The 18,447-nt window shown below is 45.3% G+C and overlaps 1 protein-coding gene across 4 annotated transcripts; it reads right to left on the bottom strand.

Annotated features, from left to right (window-relative positions):
* Positions 1-500: 500 nt before the first annotated feature.
* Positions 501-12,112, bottom strand: LSM14B (LSM family member 14B). Of its 4 annotated transcripts, none has more exons than XM_066198766.1 (10): positions 11,908-12,112; positions 7,651-7,814; positions 7,170-7,305; positions 6,601-6,717; positions 4,643-4,813; positions 4,441-4,518; positions 3,302-3,463; positions 2,977-3,130; positions 2,146-2,325; positions 501-1,789 (listed from the first exon to the last, which is right to left on the bottom strand). In XM_066198766.1, exons 1-9 carry the CDS (start codon positions 12,026-12,028, stop codon positions 2,154-2,156), a joined length of 1,275 nt encoding a protein of 424 aa, XP_066054863.1. In that variant the 5' UTR covers positions 12,029-12,112; the 3' UTR covers positions 501-1,789; positions 2,146-2,153. The 4 variants fall into 4 exon arrangements, with proteins under 4 accessions (XP_066054863.1, XP_066054862.1, XP_066054864.1 ...); XM_066198765.1 differs by having other exon boundaries at positions 4,441-4,521; positions 11,908-12,111; XM_066198767.1 differs by lacking the exon at positions 6,601-6,717 and having other exon boundaries at positions 4,441-4,521; positions 11,908-12,111.
* Between the last annotated feature and the right edge of the window lie 6,335 nt (positions 12,113-18,447).

The raw sequence follows: 18,447 nt of genomic DNA, 5'->3' as shown, positions 1-18,447 counted from the left end.
TAAATGTGAATAATGGTGATTACAAAGGAGCAAGTGAGGGTTTCTCATCCCATCTTCTGCCAGGGCACTGCAATTCCATCTTCACACTTAGAGCAGCCACAGTGGCTGCTCTGCCAGCAGAGAAATTAGAGGCAGAGCAGCTCTGAGTGAGCCATTTCAGCACACTCTAGCTCAGGGGTGTGAGCCAGGCCCTGCAGCAGCAGCAGCACTGGCTCCTGACAGGCTCCTGGGGAACCCCACCAGCCCAGGGCCTCCCTCTGGGAGGCTGAAGGAACAAAACCTTCCATGAGGCTGAGTCCCAGCACAGAACCAGGGCAACAGTACAACGTGCAGTGCCTGGATTTGGGTGTTTCAGCCCTTTTCCAACACAGTGGAAAGTTAACACTTCCAGGTTTGCCAGAGCTCTGCAGCTTGGATGGGAGCCCTGCAAGGACAGGCACCAGAGGAGTTACAGGAATGATGGTATGGAGCTGTGTACAGAACAGAGGTGGAGGGAAACATTAAACATTTACATGTTTATTATAATTACAATTTACATTACTCCAAAGAGCAGCCCCACTGCTATGTTCTAATTCTCAGCAATAAAGTCCTACAAAAATAAATCCAAGCTTTTACAGTAACCTAGGTCAATGCATAACTAAAAAAACTTGAGCTATGTAAGGGGTTCAGTCATCAAGGTGCTTTTTAAACAAAATTCCCTACCAACCAAAAATGGGACACATGCCTATAGCAATTTAACCCACTTATTTCATGCAAACAAAGGTAACCCCTCCCTCCCAGCCCTCTCCCCACATACAGATTTTTAAAAACAAAAGAAAAACAACTAAACTATTTACAGTATGGGGGTATAGAGGAAAGAAATTAAACATGCCCATCTGTTAAGCTTCATTATATGGTCTCCCATCCCTAGTTGAATGAAAACATTCCAAAGAGTTCCACCACAGTCTACAGAGTACAGAGAACTGTTTGCATTTGGTGCTGCCTCCAGTGAGGTACAAACCGAGGCAAACAAGTCAGAGCTTCAGGTCTCCCTCCCAGACAGTCACTACTGCCAAAAGCTCTGCACATAGTGGGGACAGTCACTGCTCCCATCCCACGTGGAGTCCCCATGCTCCAGCCAGGAGCTCCAAGCCCCAAGCACTCCCAGCACCCTTCAGCTCAAGGCAGAGCCACGGTCCTGTGGTACCTCCAGCCCAGCACCAGCCCACAAACAGCTGTACAGTCAAACACTACTACATGATCAACACTCCAGTATTCCCAAGTGACAATATACACAACTCCTCAGCACCAGGAATCCATTTCTCCAGATACCAAGTGCTACTTCACACCTGCTGCCGAGATCCGTGAGACCAGCAGCACCAAAGGATCCATTTGGTTACTCAGAACAAACAAATTATAGCTGGTTTATTTCAAGTGAGCTTTGGTTCCGTGTTAAAACAGCATGATTTCTCTTCTCCAGGGTTCAGAAAAGGAGTCTGACTTTGAGCTTAGACTATAGCAGCCTTGAGAGACCCAGAAAGAAGAACCATGTAAGTTAGTCTGCACTTGAAAAACACAAAAAGAAAAGACACCCTGAAGAAGGTACCCCTGAACACATTCCCTCTTCCAAAAAATATTCCAGCAGACAGTGGCTGGTCCAAAGTAAGTCCAAAATATAAGCAGTAGTACGTGAAATTCTGTCGCTTGAGCTGAGACAGTAAACAATATGAACCATTTTCCCACATTAGTGCAGCAGTTGGTTGTTTTCTTTTTATATACAGTTTCATCCTCTCAGAAGAGATGTTTGAACCTATTCAGAAAAAAGGTAGAATTAGATTTGATATTATGGGGTTCTTCTCCCAAGAAGAAAAACAGCAAAGCTCACACCCCACATCAGCTGAAATGCTTAGTTAGAAACCAAAAGCTGCTTGCTTGAGCTGAGCCTTTTCTCAGACAGGTGAGACCAAGAAATCAACAGAACAATCAGGATGTTAAACCACTCCTATCTCCTTCTACCCTTTAGAAATATCGATCAGGTCCAATGAGGAACAATTCTTGCTATATCCACGAGACTGGAGGGTGAAACAGGCTGCACAGACAGTTCAGGCAAAGAGTAAGAGACAAACCTGGCTCAGAGAGAGTATTTACTCTTGCTAGAGCACTTGCCTCTGAAGTTACACTCTGCCAGTACCAGCTCTGTGAGTGGTTTGGTTTCTCCTCGCTGCTCCACTCCCCCTTCCACCTCGAAATCCACCTCGAAAGCTGCGGCCACGCAGGAACCGTCCGGACACTCCGAACGTCTCCGTGTTGAGCTTCCTCTCCTCAGCCCACGTGGTGCGCCTGGAACTGAACATGGGCGCGGTTCAGGTTGGACACAAACATTACAGAGCCACCAGCTCACTCAGAGAGGGAGCCTCGAACCCCTGATTTTGTTGAGCTGCACTGCAACAAGCACCAGCTGCAGCGTACTTGCTCTAACCCACCCCTCTGCAGCCACAGAGCTGAGGGAATCCCTCACATTGACACTAAAGGGACGTCTCATTTCTCCAGGCACTTGATAACATCAGTGGTGGCAGTGAAAGCTGAAGCTTTCCCTTCTTATTCCTAACATTTAACCTAATGCATCTCCACAGCCAGAGCTGACCTCTCTGCCCCACCTCCAGGCTTAGCTCACTCCTGTCTGCCAGCTGCACCTTCAGTACAGCATGACCCTGATGCTTCCTCTCCCACACACCAGATAAGGGATTTGCTTAAATCAATGGGTTCAAAGTCAGTACCGGGAAGCAGAAATAGGAACTTCTCTATCATAGTTTAGGCAAGTGCATCATATCAGCTGAAATGCTTTTTGTTTGATTCCAGTGCATGAAGCTTGGTTCACATCACTTGCGAGCCACCAAATGCATGGCAATATTCCCTAAAATCTATTCTAAAATAGATTATGCCTGAAATTTTATGCCTTAATTCCACTTAAAAACCAAGCTTTTAGAAAAAACTCACCTAGATTTCAGTTCTGAAGAAATGTTGTCAAAGAAAGACTTGGATTTATCATAATAGCAGTTGGGCCCCAGCAGGTCCTCCTCTGCATTACCATCATTGTTTTGGGTTGCCACTCCAGGGTCTCCTTTTTCTTCCCCCGTCTCTGCTTTGTCATCTGAAGATAATGAAATGTATTACACTTCCTTGAGGCACACACTGCAGAGCCATCTGTTCTCTTGCTCCCTCAAACAAGATTTGAGATGTAATCATACAGTTTTTCAGAACCAGTTTGTCTATGCAGTGTTTACTACTAGCTCAGCAATTCATATTTAATGAAGGCACAAACCTTTAAAGTTTAGTTTCTTCTTGAATTCTTTGTCAAGTTCCTCTCTGTTGAATTGTGCATTTGCACTTTCAAAGTCAAAGTCACCTTCAAACTTTATTGTATTTTCCTTCACAGTAGTTGGTCTGTTTTGTCCTCTAGAACGGTTTCTGGTTCTCCTGTTTCCTGAAAGCAGGAGAGTTTAAACACTTGGTAACGCACAGGGAGGTTACATGACTTGCTCAAGACCAGAGGAAACCAGGGATAGAACTCAGGAGTTTCTGGCTTCCAGTCCTGTGGTTAGGCCACATCTCTTTGAAAGCAACTTCTGATTTTGGCTGTAGAAGACACATCACAGCAACACTTTAACTTTCTGAGCAGCATTCCTGGATGTCAGTCTTACCACTATGAGTGCACCCAACTTTCCTTCCAGTGTGCAGAGAGGAAGTCAGAACAAGCACTACAGCAAGAAAAGCTGAGGGAGGTGGGGAAAATTATCTTTCCTGTCTGCTCTTCACCTGCAAACACAGCACTGTAATTAGCCTAAAACCTGTTGTGATAACAAAGAGGTCTCAGAAAACCCAGCAAAAGACTCATCTACCCATAAAGGGAGTTTGTACTGTCTAGTTTCTGGTATCCAAGTGAGATGCTATCCGCTCCTTTTTGGAGAAGTTATAACCCATTCTACACACTAATTAATTTGAGAGTCTGAAATGTTGCTTCCTGTCTTTTCTCATTTTACTTGGGCAGAAACCTCTTTGAATTTCACTTTCTTCTGACCCATGCTTGTACTGCCACTTTGAAATAAGAATTCTGCTCTATGGAGGTGAGAGTTCCATAGATCCCTCTCTGTTATAAAAGCTCTGGAAAGTCTCAAACAGGCTGCCTCTCCCAGTAAAAATACTTGAGGTTTCAGAGAAATCCCGTTGCTGCTGCCAAGTCACAGCACTGATTTAATTTTAAGACATACCTTCAACTTCCTAGAAAAGGAACTCTGTCCCTGGAATGTTCTGAACTTCTGCGACTCCAGAAGCTGTTCTGTTAGGGAGCATCTCTGGATGCCCAAAGCTTTCTCTCAATCTTCTGTCAGTTAATCCTTCACTGCAGTTAACACCACTTGCCTTCACAGGCTGTTGTGACTGTTTAGCATCAGCTTAACCTACCCGATCTTCGCCTTTGAGGTCTTCTGTTTTCATCATTCACCTGTCCTTGGGTTTGCACAGGTGCTGCCTGAACTGTATCTACTGAACAAGAAGGATAAACTTTAAAGGAGCACAGGAACAATCCCCAAGCAGCTCAGGGCTGCGGTGCACCTTGGAAGGACGCTCCAGCCCAGGGCTCAGGGCTGAGGTGGTGTGTACGTACCGCTGGCTTTGCTGTTGGCCTGCGGGACCTGCCGTGCGCTGCGCGGGATCCCCGGAGTCCCCTTCCCTGGGGGCAGCTTTTGGGAATTGATGCTGTCCACTGGGCCAGTCTGGACAGCCTGTTCTACCATGGGGCTTTTGCGGACTGGGTGAACAGAAGGAAAGCCAGCACCTGGAAAAGATCCCAATGACTAAGTGCCTCTTGGAAAATGCGCCAACACCATTCAAACCCTGCCCACTTCTAGGGAGAAACCGTTTGGTCAAGAATGACTCAAAGCCTTGAGCGTGCATCATTATAAGCTAAGTTAAAGTGGCACCAGGTAAGGCACCACTGCCATTCGAGACATGGCTCTCACATCCAGAGCCTCAGTTTCAGGAAATACACCCATTTATTTCTTAAATCAAGTTAGACAAACATAAAACAACCAAGCCAAGTCAGTCTCTCAGACAGTTTATACCAAAAGCTAATTTCTACGTTATGCAGGATTTTACTTTACATGATAACTTTAAATCTGAAACAAAAATTCAGCATTTTGAAACTGTTCAGGAAAGTTTCCCCACTTTGTCAAAAAGGTTTTGCAGCAAAAGCTTAAGCACCTCAGCTACATCCCCTTTTGTAAGCCGCTTTTAGAAGTCCTTCAACTTCATTGCTTATTGTTAGAGCTTTCAGACAAAGAAAACCTGAAACCAGACCAGGATCTCAAAGTTACCCTTTTAAATTCCTTCTTGGTCAAGGCCAAAGTGTTACCAAGACTTCTGTTGCTCTTCCATCCAGGCTTATTTATTCACACTACAAAACATGTAAATACTTTTCATGGTTTGGTATACCTCACACCAATTATAATCAAAAGTGACAGTCTTCAGTACTCAGAAGAAACACTGCATTCTAGATTTAATTAGAAGGTTTGGAGTACTACAGGTTCATGTAGTTATGCATAAGGACTGCTTGGAAGCAAACTTTAACCGAATATATTAAAAGAGCAAGAAAAGTGAAAAGCTGAAGAGTTCACACAAACCAAGCCACTGACACTTCTGGGTCACCCAAGTCCACATGAGATATACCCAGTAGGTTACATCATGCAGGTTCCCAGTTAATGTACACCTGGAAAACTTGCAAGGAAGACAGACATATCCTAAGGATTATTGAGTAGGACAAAGCTGATGTGCAAGTTTAACATCAGAAAGTTTCAAGGTTTAGCCAGAGTATTGAGAAACTATGTACAGATAGATGGCCAAAAGCAGAGAGTAAGTAAAAAGCTTCATGCCAACACAAGCATACATGCTTAAGCTAAAATCAACTGAAACCAATTATCATGTTTAAATGCAGGCTGCACCTGGTCACCCTGCTGAGGACGGTCAGTCTGGTATCTCAACTCAGCCTTCTTTAAAGGTTTTACACACAGAAGCAAGCACCCAGAACTGTGTAATCTCTGCTACTCAGGACTCAGGAATTGCTTACTGTTAGTCATGCTTTACTAACTGGGACTCTGGACAAGGTACAATGCCCCATCATGCATGAAATCTACCCTGATGTTTCCTCGATTACAGAAAATACTCCCGAATTTTTCATCAGCCTAATTCTCCAACCACAAGGCCGCCCACAATTTAAGCACTGTACTTCTTTTTCTGACCAATTCCTCACCCAAACCCTATGGTGACACAGGTTCCTGGACAGGATGCAGCACATTAGCATCTCTAAACTTCATCCTTCTCCTGATACTTACACAAGAGGATCCACTGTCCTGGACTTTTCCTTTCTCCTGTCTCTCTAATTGATACTTCTAGGACAGGAGGAATCATACTTCATGTAATGAAAGGCAAAAAAAAGCTGAGAACAAACTAGTTCTACTGGCATTACCCATATGAGCACTATCATTCTAGGAGGGGTTAACAAGAACAGAGTGTTTGCAAGTGCCATGCAGTTCTTCCAAATATTTGGAGTCCTCAAACTGCTGTTACCCTTGGAAGAGAGCTGATGGGGCTCTGAAGACATGTCAGGCTCTGAAACAGGTTGTGGAGACGGAGAAGAACTAGGGCTGGAAGCAGCTGCTGATGCTGGAGGGCTTACCAATTTCTCTAAAGAGATAGAGGGAAGAAGAGAGAGCAGAGATATATGGATAAGATACAAGGTAGTGAAACATCTGAAGGACTTGGAAAGAGATACAAGATTCTCTAGTACAGCATTAGAGGAGCTTATTTACAGTCCTCTCTGGAAATACAGCTTCTTTTTACATGTGATGTGAGGTGTGTTAGGTTAGAAACAAACTGGCCTCAACTGTCAGGTGTTCCCATTAATTTCAGAAAGAAACTTCAGCTATTTAGTTTGTTTCTTTCCTGTGTGTGCATGTGCAAGTGAAACACAGGCCTCCTTGCTGTAAAATCATTGCACAAAGTTGTGAGCTGCTTATTCACTGCTCCTTGCAGCCTGACACTTGGCAAGGAGTGTGGTATTAGTTACTGTTACTTGCTTTCACAGCAGCTGCATACAAAACCATACCTTTATTCTAGCAAGTAAAGTTTGTACTTACCTAAACCTAAGGAAGCTGCATATTGCTGGCTAAGCAAAGAGCTGGCAGCAAGCTGGCTGTAAGGTGGCATACCTCTAAACGGGCTGTAAGGCACATGTGGCTGAAAGGATGATGTAGAGGCAGAGCCCAGTGAAGACTGTAACAAGACAAAGTACATTTCCATTTACAGTGTCCAGAAGTCAGCTTGCTTTGGCAGTGATTCTTTACCTCATTGTACAGCATTACTAAAGCTTATGTAAATTCTGAGGGGGGTTAGTTTACCTCTATGATTTTCCTGCATTCTCAGCTAGCTCTGGCTTTTGTTGACTGAAGTCTTTAATGCTGCTGCTACTTTAAACATTACAATGAAATTCAGGACGCTTTAAATAATCTGAAGATTCCTGGGGACACTGACTTGCCTTCATTTCTATAAGTTTTTGCCAAAATGCAGTCCTTCAACTGTTTTATCTCAGTTTTTTATTAACACTTGAGGCTAACTTACTTGGACAATGGCAGGATCTTGTGGCAGAGTATGCTGAGCTTTTGGAGGTTCACAGACAGTGATGTCTTTGATGTCACTCCCTCGAAAGATAATGTACTCATAGATTTCTTCTCTGGGAGGAGCCGGTCTGTCCGTGGGCCGGTCCTCGGTGCCGAATGATCGCACTGGAGTGTGGAAATGTGACATTAGTGCAGCACTGCCACTGCAGCATCGTGCAAATTCACATTTAGGCAATTAAAAAGTACTCCTTCAACACTTGCCATTTGTAGCAACAACAATAACGGCTACTTCCAGAACCCTCAATCTCCTCCTCACACACATCTGTTCCCTCAAATGCCAACTTTTTCAGCAGCCTGTATAAACAGTTTTGTTTACATCAAGCTGTGAAGGTAAAGACCATAGACCAGCTGGAGTGAAGAATCCTACTCCAAACCCAAGGACTTCCCTACAGTGCTGTACTCTCCTTCCCTCCCCAGCAGCTGTCCCATGCAGGCATTCAGCTCCAGACAACTGCACCAGACCACAGGAGAGGCCCCTGAAGCAGCAGGGGGAAATCTTAGAAGGCTTTAGAGCTCAAATCTGCACCTTTGGTTTCATACATTTATTATGCAGATAGAGGTGGTTTTATCAATGATAAAAACTTCCTGTTAAGATTCCCTTTCTACTCCAATGTCACTGTTTTTATGATTAATGTGACTACAAAGCAAGCCATCAATGATAAATCTAAGTTCTCAGTGCTTAGGGAGGCTTTACTGAGTGCCAGCTACCAGAATATTTGAACAGACACTAACCAGCACTGTCACACCTTAGAGTGGAAAAAAAAATTACATCAGCTGACTGTGGCAGCTACTAGGTAGAAGCATAAATTAATTTAAGCCATTAGGGAAGAAGAGGTCAGACTGGATTATTGCCACAGGAAAATAGATTGCACAGCTACATCAGACAGGTAAAAGCTTGAAATTTCAACCACAGGTTACAGAAACTCCCAAGTTCACTGATGTGGCTGCTTTCTGTCTTTGAGAGGCACCCCCAGTTCAGATTAGTACCTGCACACAATGGTTTGATGCACGTTTTCTACCAATGGAAGAATTCTCTATTGAAGTTCCCTCAATTGCTTCTAACAGGTCACCATGGAAGTCTTGAAACACCTGCACTAGGACATGCCACTCCTCCTGTCACACAGGTGATGGAGGCACCACATCCTCCCAGGAAAAAGAGCACCAAAAGTGGATGCACTGAACCCCAGTGCTGAGCATCCCTGGCACACCACGCTGCTTCTAACTGAGGAGTGCTGGCAGCTATAGCCAGGGAACATCCAAGAGTCCTGTTCCAGGATGAGCAGCTGTATGCAGGTGGTTCACCCCACACCAGGCAGCACTTAGTGCTACAAGTGGTCTTCACCCAGCTCACACATGAGCTCGCAAGGAGCAGGCAAAGTGCCAGAATGTCCCTATGACTCTGCTCAGCACCTCAGCTTACACCTAATGGGAGAGGGATCTTCACTGGTACAAAGAGAAGCTGTCAGTCACGTCCTTTCAAAGGCCATCCTCCATGAGTTCCTAGGGGAAATAACCTCTCCAAGTTATTTTAGATCTCCAGCTGCTGTTTGATCATGTTACAGCTGTAACCCAGTCAGCCAGAAGCAGATTATAAACTGAAAGCATTGCTTGTAACCTTTTGGACATGAACTGTACCACTGATCTCTCTGTTCAAAATGAGATTATTACAGCTCATGGCAAGGTGTACTAAAGGTATCCAGGGGCTCCTGCAGGATCCCACAGCCAACGTGGAAAGCACCGTCATCAGCCCATCAACTCCCACATGGACAAACACATGACCTGCAAAGCCCAAAGCTGCCCAGGCAGTCTCTCAGTTGGCTGGTCCCAAGGTTTCTAACAAAAAAGCTGGAAAACCAAGTCCTTGTAGACAAAACAGGGCTGTAGGAGTTGAGCTTGCCTGCCCCTGCACCTGAGGTGTTTAACTGTTTCTGCCACAGCACAAAGTGCAGCTTAAAGTTCCTGTGGAGGTGGGAAGGGCTGTCTCCCATGAAGTTACTGATTATTGCTTACAGATGAACAGGAAATCAATCCCACAACACTGCAGCTCCTAGTTTACAACACAGCCCCTACTGGTGTAGGGATGTTGAGTTTAAGCTCTGAAGGGGGGGAAGCATGGCAGGAGTGACTGGGTAACTGGAAATCAGAGCTTACATGAATTTTTCTTGTTCAAAAACTCCAATTTCTTCAGACTGCTACTTAAGGGGGAATAAGTTCCTGGCCTTCACTGCTGACAGGACAGCAGTGGGCTTAAACTTCCTTTGTTTGCAATTTAAATTTAGCCTCTAACAAGACAGACAACCTTCTTGTAGTGATTAATTAAGCCTATGGAATCTCTAGCATTTAAGATTCTGTGCACATGTTGAGGTTTAACAAATATAAATCAATTGAAGTCAGCCTGGCTTCTAGTGAGAGGCTGAACCAGATTTCTTCCCAAGGTCTCTTTCAAATTAATTTTTTCTTTATGAATGATAGAACTAAAGAGAATGGCACCTGCATTGCACATGGAAGTGTTTAAACAGTGTTATCCAAGGTTTAACAACAATTTACCTGCAGTCTGGACAACTTCAACAGCATGTCAGTAATTCATGGCCCTTCTAATGCCTCAGAGATCAAGTGTTTTAAACCACTGACACCACACACAGGGTTGATACTGCTATGACTAACTTCAACATCGACACTACATTTGCAATTCTGACACTAATTTTGCTTTGCTAAGGTCTCTAAAGCTGAAAATCCCTCTGAGCTACAATGAAAAGCAGGGTTTGAGATGTAAAGTTTATACAGCAGCTCTTTAGGTAGGGAACAATGTATTCTCCACGTACTGCAACAACTACTTCTTAGGCATTCCAGTTCATCAAAACTGAACACTGAGAGACCAATAAATACAAGAACTGCCAGAAATCTTACCTGGAGCATATACTTATATCATAAAGCACATTAACCACACATGCCTCTGAAACATACCACTTCAACTCTGAAGCAGCAAGTGCTATGTGTAAGGCACAACTATGTAAGAAACCATTTCTACTTGAAAGGTGAAGACCTTCCTGCACCTACAGGAAAGGAACTGCAGTCTTCCAGCAACCTCTCAAGTACTTTGAGCCAAGCACTAACACAAACAGCTCCATTTCTGCATTTAAACAAACGGCTACATTCCTAGAGGAACAGTGAATTTGAGAAAACGCACATTTTTAACTTCAGAAAACACCCTCATGGATGTCAAATAATGTCCAGCATCATATAAACATCATTATACAAGGTAAACACTGGGGCACAGACTGCCTTGAGGGTAGTTGTGAATCTGGCAAGTCAGTGCCTCCTGCCAGCAAACAGCCTTTCAAAACAAAAGGTGTTTGTTTTCTGGACAAGCCCGATGGCTGGCCGCAGGCAGTGAAGAACGTGTGAACCTCCCAGAACAAGGAAGGACAAAACTCGGGGAAAGAAAACGCCGATGCACATTAGCTGAAGTAGCCAAGCTGGACTTGAACAGCAGAACAGGAATAAGTTCATGTTTGAGGGACTAAACAAGACAGGACAGATTTTACCGAGATGAAATACAGGAGTTCCCAGCACAGGTGACAAGTGAACCCAAATGACACTGTTTCAAAGATAACGATCAGTATTTCTACAGGGAAACAAAATGCAAAGCCTCGCTGAGGAGCCAGCAAGGTCGGCGAGTTAGACCCACGTGCAGGTGCCCCACAAGGGCTCTGTGCAGCAGCTCCCACCCTCCTCACCTGAGCAGAGTCCAGTTATCGATCACGGAAGGAACAAAGACACAACAACAGCATCTCTTTTCCTCAGCGCCGGCCTGGGGCCCTGCTCGAGCCCAACACCGACACACAGCCGGGCACAGCCGAGCGAGGGGAACCGAACCACGCACAGCGATGCCGAGCGTCACCTCCCCGCTCCCGACAATGGCAAGGGGAGCCAGCGCTGCCGGCAGCGCTTCTCCCCGGGAGAGCCGAGAAGCTGCTCAGCATCCCGGGCCCTGCCCGCCCCTCCGGCGCGGCCCCTGTCAGTGCTGACTCACGGAGAGCAGCAGCGCTCCGGACCCGGGGCTCCAGCCCCGCCGCAGCCCCGCGGGGCGGGCGGGCCCCGGGCGCGCTCATTGTTCACGGCACGGCGGCCCCCGCCGCGTCCCCTCAGGCAGCGCCGGCCTAGGCCCGCCCGCGCCCCCCACAGGGCCCCGCCTCACCCTTGGCCAGCGCCACGGTGGAGTTCTCGGTGTCGATGGTGTAGAGAATGCCCTCATAGCGGATCTGCGCCTTGGAGATCAGGCTGATCTTGCTGCCGATGTAGGGGGTCCCCGAGCTCATGGCGGCGGCGGAGCCGGGGGAGGAGCGGGGGGTCCCAGAGCCGCGCGGAGCCGCCGCGCCGCCCACGCGCACTGCGGAGCCGGGACCCCGCCGCGCGCGCCTTATATAGGGCGGAGGGAGACGGGCCGGGGGGGGGCGGAGGGGGGCGTGATGCGATGGCCGCGCATGCGCCGCGCGCTATTGACCAGACGGGAGAGACGGGGTCAGACGGGGAGGGGCGGAGGGGGAACACCCGGGGCCCGCGTCACGTGACCAGCGCGGGCGAGGGTGCCACGTGCGCCGCGGGGCGGGGCGGAGCCGGGCGGGGCGGGGCGGGAGCGCGCGCACTTCGCTTCCCGCGCTGCCGCGGCTGAGGGGAGCGCGCGGGGGGGCGGGGGGCGCCGAGGGCGGCTCTGTGACACTCAGCCTGTGCCACTGCCCCTTGTGTGGCACTGCTCCTCGCCCGGGTGGCATTGCCCGTGTGTCACGGCCCCTCACTCGTGTGACGTTGCCCCGCGCTGCTGTGGTGGAGCTGCTGTCACGCAGCGCGGGGAGAAGGGGATCATCGCCTTCCCTTCAGAGCAGCCATGGCTGCCTCAGCCCAAGCCCCTTCTCCCTCCGGTGCCGTGGTTGATGCTGGCAGAGCCGCGGCTGCCCGGCGAGCCCTGCCCCGTGCGGGTCGCCCCGCGCCTTTGTTCTGCTGGCCCGGCTCGGGTCACCCCGGAGCGGTCACTCGGTGCCAGGCCGCAGCTGGAGGACGGGACCGCTCCGTGCGGCGTCTCCCGGGAGCTGCCCGGCTCCCCGGCCATCTGCGGGTCAATGAGAGACAACCGGCAGCATCTGGCAGACACGGCCACGGGAGGTGAAATCACCAGCGAGAGGGTTGCACGGGGATCAGGCAGGGCGGTTGCGTTTCGGGCAGCGGGTCAGAGTGCACGGATCTCGCTAATTTGTGTGACTCAAATGAATAAGATTCAAACCCGGCAGCCGGGGACAATACAGCGGGAGCCATTGTCTGAGTGCGGGGAGGTTCGCTGGAGCTGCCGGCGCCCGTGCCTTGGTTACATACGTGTCTTCCATCAGCAATACAACAGCGACACGGGGGAACGCAGTCCACAGGTTTATCCCCGCGTCCTCGCACACCGTGGCTCCGAGAGCTGTTCTCCCAGTGCCCCGAGCTGTCTGCCCCGTGACCTCATGTGTTTTATGGTGCTACTCTTCGTGCTGTTTACACAGCCTGAAGAGCAGATCTCCCCTGCATGAACAGGGCAGATGCTTCCTTTCCTCTCGCACAGGCACATGTGTGCAGTCTTTTCCTTGTTAAATTGTTCTTCCATAGAGTTCCTAAAATATATAAAAATATATATATTAATTGGAAAAACAGTAATTTTGAATAAGAAACTCTGCCCTTAAAGTCAACCTTTTTAGATTTTTAGCTCAGCCTTAAGTATAACTTACAGAGGGAAAGCAGAGATTCCTTTTTTTACTGCAGTGAACAGTGCCCTTTAGCGGGCAAATTGCTGGTTGGAAACTTCCCTGATGAAAAAACTCCTCTAGTTCTTCTGTATGAGGAGTGTCTAGTTTAAAAGCGTGGAAAAGATCAAATGGATAAATAATAGCGAAAGAAATAATAGGAAAAAATGGAAAAAATGTGGCTGCTCAGTTTGGGGCAGCCACAAAAAAATATTTATAATTAAAAAATTATGTCAATAGTGCAGCCAAAGGTAGAGAAACAGAACTCCCTCTTTTGTTTTACATCTTTCCACTTCACAGTATGTTTAAATTGATGTTTCCTATTTCCACTCTTAAAATATTCTTCAGAAATACTAAATGGGGCTCCAGGTTTTGCAGTTCAATTCATTTTTTTCTTTATGCAAACCAAAATGTTACTGGTTCATAAACACCTGTAAGTTCCTGCCCTTTGTTGCTTATTCAACACAAGGTATTATTATGATTGTTTTATTGCTTCACCTTTTTTGCCTTTTTTTTTTTTTTTTTTTTTTTTTTTTTTTTTTTTTTATACCAGGTAAGAAAGAGACAGCCACATGTACCAATACAGTGATGTGGATCCTGGAGGAAGGCTAATTAAGGCAGTGTGGAAAAAGAAAAACTACACCAAGATGGCATGACCTATACACTGGCAAGGAGAGATATGCAAACATACAGAATTTTAGTTATAATCACCATGGCCATAAATCAGCCTGCTTCTGGAAGATACTCTTATTGTAATGAATTTCCTCAATATCTTGTTTTTGACAACAGTCAGAGATAACAAGCGAACAGCAAGAAGAAATATGACACCTGACATTTTAAGTGGCCTGTTAGTATTATTTATTCTGCTAAAAAATACAGTTCCTCATCCACTAAGTGTTGAAAGGGGGAAGCAAAAAGCATCTCTCAGTGTGTAAATTCATGACAAGTGTGCTATCCCGGGCATCCCTCATATGAAGAGGGAACATTTGGCTTCATATGAAGATGCTGACTGCAGTTCATCATGGCTGTAGGAAGAAATTTGGCAGAGAGGCACCTCGTGATCACAGCAGACACAGGATTCACACAACAGCCATTTGGACTACAGGCACCTGTGGTCTTTGGAGAGTGGAGGTAGGGTACAGTCACACCATGTAACTGCATAATTTATTTACAGGAAAGCCTGTGTTGGCAGAACTCAGGAGAGTCCTGTGGCAGCTGGAAGGCACCCAGAGGGATTTGAGAGGGCAACCACCCAGGTATCTAAGCAGATTTCATAGCAGGTTAAAGAGAAACCTTTGAACTTACTGCAGTGACGAGAATTTGTGGGGTGTGTGATGGTGAGAGAGAACTTGTGTGGCGGATGATGGCCACATCCATGGAAACGTGAGCTGAACTGACTCAGTTCTGGCAGAGTTAAGGACAGACCAGCAGTTGGCAGAACATCTGTAACAAGCCCCAGCTGCTGGAGGAAGGGGAGCCAGGCACTGGCTGCTGAAGCATCACCTCTTGCACCTGGGGACAATAGGATGGGTTTGAAGTTGGTGGCAAAAAAAAAAAAAAAAAAAAAAAAAAAAAGGGGAAAGAAAAGAAACAAGCATGGAAAATGGAGGAACTGAAAATGGCACAGATATCTGAATTTGGGTGTGGCAAACAAAACAAATGATACAAAAGGAAGAGAGAAATTCTTGAGCCCTAGAGGAAGAGATGTTAGAGCAGTAGTTTCAAAAGAAGATTATGGTAGCTGCAGGGAAGGAGGAGAAAGTCACCAAGTACAGGACACAATTCTGTGGAGGTGTGGGAAATGGGCAGTAGAAAAGAGACCAGGAATGAAGGAGGGGTTGGAACAGGATGGAGAAACAGAAAAGATTCAGAAAAGATGAGAAAGAAAAAAACGATCCACCCTTGTAAGGGTTTTTATTCTACACAAAGAAAAGCTGATGAAGTAGAATAAAGAAAAAAGCATGTTAATTCAACTGAAGGAAATTAAAATGATGGGAAGAGTGAGGGGTGGAGAATGGAATAAGGATAACAAAAATTGGAAATATTAATAAGTAGAAAAAAATGGAAGAACTGGTGACTTGTTTTTAGATAATGTGGGCTTTATAAAATTAGTTTCTCAGTTTCTCACAGTCTAAGAAAAAGAGATACAGTGATGTATGGAGGAAATAGCATTTCATTACAATAGTTTGTCTTTCATCTCAGGAAAACGGGTCTCCTGAAAAAAAAATCCATCAAAATAATAAGTGTTGTTTTCTTTTTTATTTCAGAAATAAATACAGAGACTATAATACCTTTAATGCTATTCTGTCCTCTCTCCCCTTTCTCTTTCTCAGTTTTGAGTCTGTGCCTTGGGGATTTTATTTTTGACATCTTTCATGCCACCCCCATATATCAAATTTAAAGTCAGTTTAACTTCTGGTTTTAAATGAAATATTTTATAAAATGTCATCGTTTTAGGCTTATGGGGGCTTGGCTCTCTTAATTAGTACCTCGACTGTGTATTCAATGGCACTGGCATAAATCTGCATTTTTCCATTGCACTCTTAAGCAATCCAAGGGCATTGCATAGTCAAGACAAAATATATTTCACCAGTGAGGAGGAGATGGCAGAGAGATTAAAATTCTTATGCAGACCCACAGAGTTTGTGAGCATGAAAGAGAAACCACGCTTTGGGCAGTGTTTATTTGAATGATCCAATTGTATGAAATACAAACAGAAGAGGAGGAAGTGCTCACGTGAGTTTGGTTGAAAACAAACTTATTTTGTGCAGATACACAGTGTTTATAATGTCTGGTGTCAGTATCTCAGATAAGGAATTACCTATAAAGATTAAAAAAGCAGCATTTTGTGTTACTTACTAGAATTAACACTCTTAATCTAGACTTTAACCAGCATCAGTGTAAACACACTCATGTTAGAATAATACATTTTTATTTTCTTGTTCCGTGAATACATTCAATGCCACTTTTCATACTGTAGTCAGTTAGTATTTTCCCTGAAAAATCGACCACTTTCTAAAAGGTAATGCAGTTCCTTGCTGTAATGCAAAATGATAATTTATTTTTGCTGAAAATCCAGCAGTAAAATTACAAAAGCATGCTGGAGAATTTTTCTGTTTGTGTAGCACTTCCATGTGGAAGATTCAAATTACCAGTCTGACTTCCAAACTCTTCATTTTTTATAGATGTATGAATATATCCACTTAGATGGGTGGGATTAGCCAACAGTGCTCAGTTGTTGACCTGCCCAGTCTTTGCTGTTTATGTGCCATGAATCTACTTAAAAGTTGTGTTTGGTTGCCTGAATCTGTCAAGGTTAGGAGTCACTCTTGATGCAACAGAGTAAGGTGGGAACATAAATTTACTTTTTTTTATAAAACTAAATCTTGAATATGTGTAACATCTTTTGTTGGAATGAACACAAACTGCTATTCCAGACTTTCCACACACAGACCACTCCACCACTGTCTACTTTATAGAAATGAGACTAAAACCCACTCTCAGTACTAGACATAAGACTGAGAACTCAGCTCAAAATCCTGCCTGCTCTTGCGGTTCACTTCATCATTGAAGTTTTGGGGAATGGAGCAATTAAGGAAGAGCAAGTACCTTTCATACTGAGGCTTTCTGCATCATGAATGGCAAGATGAAGTTCTCCTGGCTAAGTAGGTAGTGATTTATTCACAGATGTGGAAGCTGGATATAATTTTAAGAGATCCTTTCATGAAGACAGTTAAATGGATAGTCTATGGGATACAAAAAAGGTTGACAAAGCTGAAGTTTGCAGTTTGGTGACAAAAGTTGAAGGATGAAGACTTTTAAGTCAGACACATTCTGAAAAAGGCATTTATGCATCTGTCTCTCATTGAAAAGAGTAAGAGGATTCAGACCTAGGTTTAGAAATAATTAGGGCATAAAGAGACATAGTTGTCTATCTAGCAGAGTGGGAAGCACTGAACAGTGCCTAAAATACTAAGTTCCATTAGGAGAAATTTCTGACTGGGTTTTTTGCTGCATAGGCTTCTTTTCTTTGGAATATGTTGCACTGAAGTGAATGGCAAACCTCTGTGTATCCTCACAGACACACTGATATGAGGGCATGGGATAAAAGTGGGATTTCATAAAGTTCTTCCAGGCATGAAGTGAGCAAAAGGTGGATTGAAGACACAGTGCAATGAAAGGAAAAATAGAGGAAGTAATAAATGGAGAAAGGAAGCAAAAAATTGGCTTATAGGGATGAAATGCTGCAGCGGATTAGTCTGCAGGGGAAAATTTTGTAGAGGTTCCTATTTATGCATTCATTGGGAGAATAAGGATCTATGTATTGAGCTTTGTGCCCAGCTTTCTGAGAGGTTCAAGAGCTGCAGTGATAACCAATGCTCTAAATCCTACTTGGTACACTTGAGTGTCTCAGTGAAGAGACCAAGGAGCAGATGGGAGTACAGCCTGATACATCACTCTGGGACCAGTCTTTTCTAACAAAATCAAATGTTTTTGAGAGTAGAAAACATACTGCAGACCCCTGGATGCTGCAGACCAGAAAATGTCACCATCCCCTGGACAGAAATCTACCTTCACCAGCTGGGTTTGGCTAAAATTCCAGAAAGCTCGACAGCAATATTTCTTTAAGGGCTCCTCCTTCCCTCTCTGAGCTTTTCTCTCTCTCCAAATTGTTGAACACATTCCAGCTATCAGTACTGAGCACTATTTCCTTGGCACTGAAGCTTCAGTGGGGTTGAACCAAGACCCAGCTGCACACCTCTTGCTGAGCAAATCAAACCATAGGGCAACAATGTACCTCGCTGGGCTGAGAACCAAGAGGAAACAGTTCTTCATGAGATGTTTCAGTTCAGAGACCTCATTTGCATTCATTCTTTACGTGGGACTCTTCTTCAGCCAAAGAATCTCCCTCTCCTTACCTGTTTTACAAATGGGTTGTAGATTCGATGTCTTTCTGTTCAGTGAGG

The sequence above is a fragment of the Chamaea fasciata genome, unplaced genomic scaffold (assembly GCF_029207755.1).
Source record: "Chamaea fasciata isolate MVZ Bird 193981 ecotype frontalis unplaced genomic scaffold, bChaFas1.0.hap1 SCAF_17, whole genome shotgun sequence".
NCBI classification, from domain to species: domain Eukaryota; kingdom Metazoa; phylum Chordata; class Aves; order Passeriformes; family Sylviidae; genus Chamaea; species Chamaea fasciata.
Note: the sequence above shows the minus strand (reverse complement) of the source record. Positions and strands in the feature narration are given on the sequence as shown.